Consider the following 6,772-nt stretch of genomic DNA (forward strand, 5'->3'; position numbering starts at 1 on the left):
GGAGAAGGGATTACAGCATGGCCATTTCCTCTGGAGTGTGATTTCTCACTTTCTCTCTATCTCAGTCTCTCTGGCGAGTACAAATGCTCTATAGCAAAGAAAAAAAAATTTAAAGTAATATTTTAAATAGTATAGCTATTTGAAATGATTGTGTGGATCTACTAAAAGTTTTTCAAGGATATAAAGTTTTAATACTTTTAATTAGGATTCCTTCTGTTGTAACACCATTTTCTTGATGCTATTTAGTACTTATTTATCTTGGGTTGTATTATATTAATTTGTGCATTTATTATATTTTCCAAAGAAATTTTCCTGATAATTAATTTATCCCCCCATTTGACATCTCAGCTTCACACATATTTTTTTCTTTTCCCTGTGTTTTTATGGAGATTGACTAATACATTAGATTTTCCGCATTTATTCCTACAGATATTTTTGTTGTAGTTTTCTTTAAAAGGGATAAGCAGCTAAGAAAGACGGGTTTTTAATTTTTTCTAGTTTCTCATTATTATTTATTTATTTATTTTGAGTTTGCTATCTGACATGTGTGCTCATCAGAGAGAGAGAGAAGGTAGGAAAGCAATTCACCAGGTCTGGTACTTGAACTGCAGTCAGCCATGTGAAAGTCCAGCGCCTTAACCACCATGCCACTTGCCAGCCCCCCAAAAATGGGTTTTATATATAGTGTTGTATAAATATATTAAACAATTTAAGTTTGTTTTCTAAATGCCTGTGTCTTAACCTAATCATGGACTTGCTGTGTTTTGGAAAGTTATTGTTTCTTCTTTTCTATTAAGATGAAATCCATTCTTGAAAAAAATGAGGAGGAGCTGTCTCGTACAGTGAAGTGTCGTGATTCCGCCCTGAAAGAGAGTCAGAAGTTGAAAAAGGATCTCGAAGCTTTGGAGGACAGGGAAAGCAAGAAGGCAAGGCATCAGTGCTTTCTGAAAGTCTGTTACTGAGATAAGCGCTAATTAACTCTTTTATGAGCCATATTCCTTAATTCCTTGTTTCCATTATTAAGAAAAGATGTACAAAACAAGAGATGGGTGTGAATGCCAGATGTGGGGTGTGTGGAGGAGTGGGGCCTGGGGAAGGATATTTGGAGGAGGGATACGGAGGCAGAGCATTGATGGGACGGGGAGGTAGTGGTGTTATCGGCTGAAGATATTTTGATCAACTATATAGGAGAGAAATGTTCACATATTCAAATGTTCACTTTATAAGCTAAATGATAAGATTGTATAAAAATTGTTTTAAATAAATAAATTAAAAATTTTTTAAAAAGAAAGAATGAAGATTTATCAGAGGAAGATTCGTTTTTCTTGCAAAAAGATACCTTTCTAATAGTTTTCAAATAATTCCCTTAAAAATACATTACAAGGGGGTGGGCAAGTGGTGTGGTAGTTAAAGGCGCTGGACTCCCATATGGTCGACTGGGGTTCAAGTCCCAGAACTGGTAGCTTGCTTTCTCGCTTTCCTTCTCTCTCTCTTTGTCTCTCTATGATCAAACAGGAAAATAATAAAAATAATAATGATAATAAATAAAGTTAAATAAATTCTTTTTAAAAAAATATGTTACAAGACTGGCCCATAATGCAGCAGTCAAGCCCTGTGAATGGGGAACCAGATTCCACACGGCCAACCACGGCTTGAGCCCCAACACCAGCAGCTTGAAAAACATTTCAGGCATGTATGCATGTATGTCCAAAATCCTGACACGATAGAGAAATGCATGAAAAGGATTGCAACATAACTACCTTATTGGAGGTGCTCTTACTTTCTGGCAGATTCATGCACCCTCTGGCAATTAAAAAAAAAACATGTAACTCCTGATGCTTATTTTGACTTTTCTGTTTTATAATAATCCAAAGAAAAAGTCCTAACTTTTTAGGTAATAATAATTTGACCTTAATAATAATAATCCTTTTATTCCCTTTTTTTGGAGAGTTTTTTTTTTTTTTTCTTTTTTGCTATAGGGCGCATGTGCTCGCCAGACAGAGAGAGACAGAGAGACAGAAAGCGAGAAGTCACGCCCCGGGGGGATGGCCACGCCGCAATCCCTTCTCCTCCATTCTCCTCTCGGGATCTTGGGCACGCACGCACACACACCCGGCAAAGCCATGGGTTCTGGGACGCGAACCACGGTCGACTACGTGGGAGTCCAGCGACATAGCCATTACGCTAACTGCTGGTTCCCGAGGACAGACTCTTGATAGAGCAGCAGTTCATAACTTGCTGCTTTTCCTGGTCTGTATGTATGTGACTGTCCTGTCTCATTTCCTATCCTTTAAAACATATCAGAACTCAGAGCTGGCAGTTGGCATGGTGGTTAAGGGTGCTAGATTCCCACAAGGCCAACCATGGTTCGAGTCCTGAACCTGGTGACTTGCTTTCTCACTTTCTCTTTCTTGCTCGCTCGCTCTATCCCTCTCTGGTCAAATTTAAATAAATAAATAAAGTTAAAATAAAATTCTTTTTAAAAAAATAAACACACCAGAACTCAATTGTAGGCATTCCTCCTTAATGACTTCATCACGTCCGAAGACCCCACCCTGGGACACTACAAAGAGATTAAGTTTTCACTCAACACTCTTACAATACTATTAAGTCCTAACACAGGAACTTTTAGGAGATGTTCAACCACAGCCCATCAAAACTAAATTCCAAAGCATCAATCTTTGAGGAACAAACCATTATCCAAACTGTAACACCTCCAAAACTTTCCTGACAATAGCAGGTGCTAGACTTTGCCTCTCTGAGGAGGCTGGTCTACGACTTACGTTATTCTTCAGTAGCCTCTACTTTCTCTGCTCTTTGCTCAGGTAGTTCTGGTGGGTTTTACATGTGTTTTTCTCTTCTAACTCCATGAAATTACAGCTGAGAGGCCAGCCTGGGACCACCTCTGGACTCAAGAATTTGTTGACCCTGATGTCTCTGATTAATGTATGCAACATCATGACAGTAGTTAGGAAACTGCAGAGTTCTCCACACGAGGAGTCTGCTTTTCTTTATTCTCTCAGTCACAATAACCTAACAACATAAAAATATTATGTTATTAATTATTCCTTTTAGCATTCTACCATACCTGCTTTTCATACATTTTCCTAGGAGTAATGGGATATAGGAAGCAGAAGAATAACCAAAAAGGATCAAATTTTTTTTCTTGTTTCATTTACGATCAGGTGGGAAACTTTCAGCGACAGTTGGCAGAGGCTAAAGAAGATAACTGCAAGGTTACGATCATGCTGGAGAACGTGCTCGCCTCTCACAGTAAAATGCAGGGCGCTCTTGAAAAAGTACAAATAGAGCTTGGGCGGAGGGATTCCGAGATTGCAGGCCTCAAGAAAGAAAGGTACCTGTGGTGGTTTTTCATTCCCTGTATTGCTGCATTGTACTAAGGAGCAGTGTCCAGTCAAGCAGCGAAGTCACTTTATGTTGCTTTCTCTCCAAAGGACTAGTAAAATGGTGTTTAACTGACTACCAGTTAGGGAAGCATGCTTTCCAAAAATTTGAAATTTCTCTGTTTTGTAGTGACGTGAAGAAGCATGTTATCCTAGACATTCATGTGTTATATTGCTGTTTTTCCCCTTGTTCTTTTTCTGTACTATTTAAACCTAATTCTGTTGTTGGGTCTGTGGAATAGTAATTGTTGAGATCATTGGAGGTATATGCCTACTTTGGTTGGAATAAACTATCCATTTATTATATTTTATGTCAATATAAGTAATTATTTTAAGTGAATCACTAAGAACTACTTCTAGCATGTTTCACAAGTAAGCTCCTTTTTGAATATTTTAAAAATTACATAAATTTTTTCTTGGCAGTTAAAATAAATGGTCTAAGGGCCAACAGGTGGTGTGGTGGTTTAGGCACTGAATTCCCACATGGCCAACCATGGTTCGAGTTCTGAACCAAGGAGCTTCAAAATCACACTAGGTGCATGTGCATACCTGCCCAAAATCCTGAGAGGAGAATGGAAGAAAAGGGACTGTGGTGTGGCCATCCCCCAGGGGTTGATTTCTTACTTTACCCTTGCTCTGTCTTTTTGGTGAGTGCATGTACTCTATGGCAAAACATAAAAAAAAAAAAGAAAAGAAAAGAAAAAAAAAAGAAAAGAAATCGAATTTAATAGGGGCTCTTAAAATATATTGTGTGCATTAGTAGTGCATATTGCATTATTAGAGAACAAGTGAGTTTTTTGCTTTATCATGCATATTTTTTTCTTGTTTAAAAAAAAAAAAAACATAGTTTGAAAGTTAGTACTTTTGAATTTTAAAAATGGCAAAAGGGAACCCAGTTCCATCTGCAGCCCCCTGGCCAGTCAGGGAAATTGAGACAGGGTCTTTCACTGGCCCCAGCCTCAGCTCCAGCTCCTCTGGCCCCAGCCTAGCTCTCCCAACCTCAGAGCCCTGCCCCTGCCAGAAAGGGCAGCCCCCAACTCTCCAGCAGAGCACAGTTCCATCTGTAGCCTCCTGACCAGTAAGAGAAATTGAGGCAGGGCCTTTGACTTGCTCTGGTCCAGCTCTCTCAACCTCAGAGTACCCCCCCACCTGACCCCACCTGAAAGGACAGCCTCCAGCTCTCCAGCAGTGCCCAATTCCATCTGCAGCCTCTTGGCCAGTCAGGGAAATTGATCCAGGGCATTTCACTGGCCCCAGCCCAGCTCTCCCAACCTCAGAGCCGTCCACCCCCTGCCAGAAAGGCAGGTAGGCTGTTTTTTCTTTTCCTCTTTCTTTTTTTAATTTTCTACTTTTCCTCACCCCAATTCAATCTGCAGCCCCCTGGCAAAATCTTTTTCTTTCTTTTGTACTCTTTTATCTTCCCTCTTATGTTGTCAGTTTCTCCTCATCCTCCACCCACCCAGAGAGACTAGACAGATCTAGAATCATAGTTTTCAAATACCCTTGTATTATGAGGCCCCCTGGGGCCCTCCCTTTTACTGATCCACCTATGAAAAAAGGAGAAACTGCTCTTCAGACAACTGAATAGAAGACTCTCCCTGCGTGGACCACATTGCTAAACATGGCAGAAGAGAGAGTTCAGCACACATCAATCCATAACAAAAGGGAAGCAAATTTGTTCCCAGTGCCAGAAACATTCTCCAAAAAGTTATCCAAAAGTGAATACATCACCCAATGGCTAGAAGTAAAAGAGCCTTATGTTTGAAGAAACCAGGAAATATGTCTCCATCAAAAGAAAATAACTCCTCTCGATCTCTTGAAAAACCAGAAGTTGTTACCAAAATGTCAAGAAATAATTCAGAACATTCACAGTGACAAAACTCTATGCATAGAAACAGAAAAGATACAATAAACTCCAGAAGATAAGAAAGTCCTTCCACGATTTTAAAGAAGAAATGGACACCATAAGGAAAAAACAGATGGAACAAGTAGAGATGAAGTCTGTAATACAGGAAATCAAAAACCCTCTCGAAAGTATTAAAAGCTGATTAGACCATGCTGAAGATGGAATCTCCAATGTAGAAGATAAAATCTCTGACCTAGAAAAAAGATAGAGAAAATAACGAAAAGAGAGAAAATAATCAAAAAAATGAGGACAATATATGAGAAATACTAGATTCCATTAAATGTCCAAACATTTGAATAATTGGTATTCCAGAAGGTGAAGAAACTAATAAGAGCATGGAAAAATCTATTCCATGAAATCCTGGGAGAAAACTTTTTATGTCTAGAGAAGCACTCAAACATCCAGACCCAAGAAATACAAAGAACTCCAAATGGAATCAACCCAAGAAGATCCTCCCCAAGGCATATCTTAACCAGACTGGGCAAAACCACAGATAAATACAAGATACTAAAGTTGTCAAGAGAGAAACAACAAGTGACTACAAAGGTCACCCCATCAGGGTAACACCAGACCTGTCGACCGAAACAATGCTAGAAAGGAAAGAATGAGAAGACATTGAAAGTGTTAAGAGAGAAACAATTTCAATCAAGATGATTATATCCAGCTAGATTATCCTTCATATGGGAAAAAAAAAGATTAAAATCTACTCAGACAAACAAAATGCGAAAGAATTTGCCAGCACCAGACCACTCTTCAAGAAACTCTGAAAAGAGTCCTATTCAGAACAAGATTCCTCATGGCTCCTGATAGATCTAAGGGCACTGTAGCTAAACATTGAAATACTATTAGGGTTAACATATTCCTCAATATCTACTGAATCTGCTGCACCTGCGATCACAACAGAACGGCAAAGAGATTCCTGATCACCTCTTTCTGCTTACTCCTGAACACTCTGATTGAACATCAAGAATTCGAAAGAAACACACCATCCATCAGATGACAAGAAATCACTGCAGGACCACAAGAAATATGGGAAAGCAAGAAAATACCTCTCCTCCAAGACAAAAGAATAACTCCTCTTCATCCACAAGCAGTTCAATGCAAATCATGGAAATGTCTGATAAAGAATTTAGAACATTCATAATGGCGAAGCTAACTGAGATGGAAGAGAAGAGAGACAATGAACTGCTAAAGAGAAAGGAGAAAGAAGTTGACGAGTTCCAGGAGATGAGGAAATTCTTGCAAGATCTAAAAGAGGAATTACACGCTTTACAAAAGAGTCAAACGGAACTGTTAGAAATGAAGTCTATAATATAGGAAGTCAAAATCTCCCTTGAAAGTATTAAAATCAGATTAGATCATACAGAAAATAGAATCTCAGATGTAGAAGAGAAAATGGCTGGCCTAGAAAAATCCACCACGAAGACTGAGAAAATGGCACAAAAATTTGAGAATAATATGC

General features: G+C 38.9%; 1 protein-coding gene across 8 annotated transcripts in view; it reads left to right on the top strand.

Moving 5' to 3' along the window:
• The window catches only part of CCDC150 (coiled-coil domain containing 150), a 120,831-nt gene that overhangs the window by 85,306 nt on the left and 28,753 nt on the right, over nt 1-6,772 (top strand). For all 8 annotated transcript variants that reach the window (XR_337278.1, XM_006167767.1, XM_014583907.1 and 5 more), the window contains 2 exons: nt 798-926; nt 3,186-3,355. Coding sequence is in view for 7 of the 8 variants with exons in the window: in XM_006167767.1 (XP_006167829.1) it covers nt 798-926; nt 3,186-3,355 (299 nt within the window). In the remaining variant the exon portion in view is untranslated. The remainder of the gene's footprint in view (nt 1-797; nt 927-3,185; nt 3,356-6,772) is intronic.

Source organism: Tupaia chinensis, unplaced genomic scaffold (genome assembly GCF_000334495.1).
Source record: "Tupaia chinensis unplaced genomic scaffold, TupChi_1.0 Scaffold145082_1, whole genome shotgun sequence".
Classification (NCBI taxonomy): domain Eukaryota; kingdom Metazoa; phylum Chordata; class Mammalia; order Scandentia; family Tupaiidae; genus Tupaia; species Tupaia belangeri.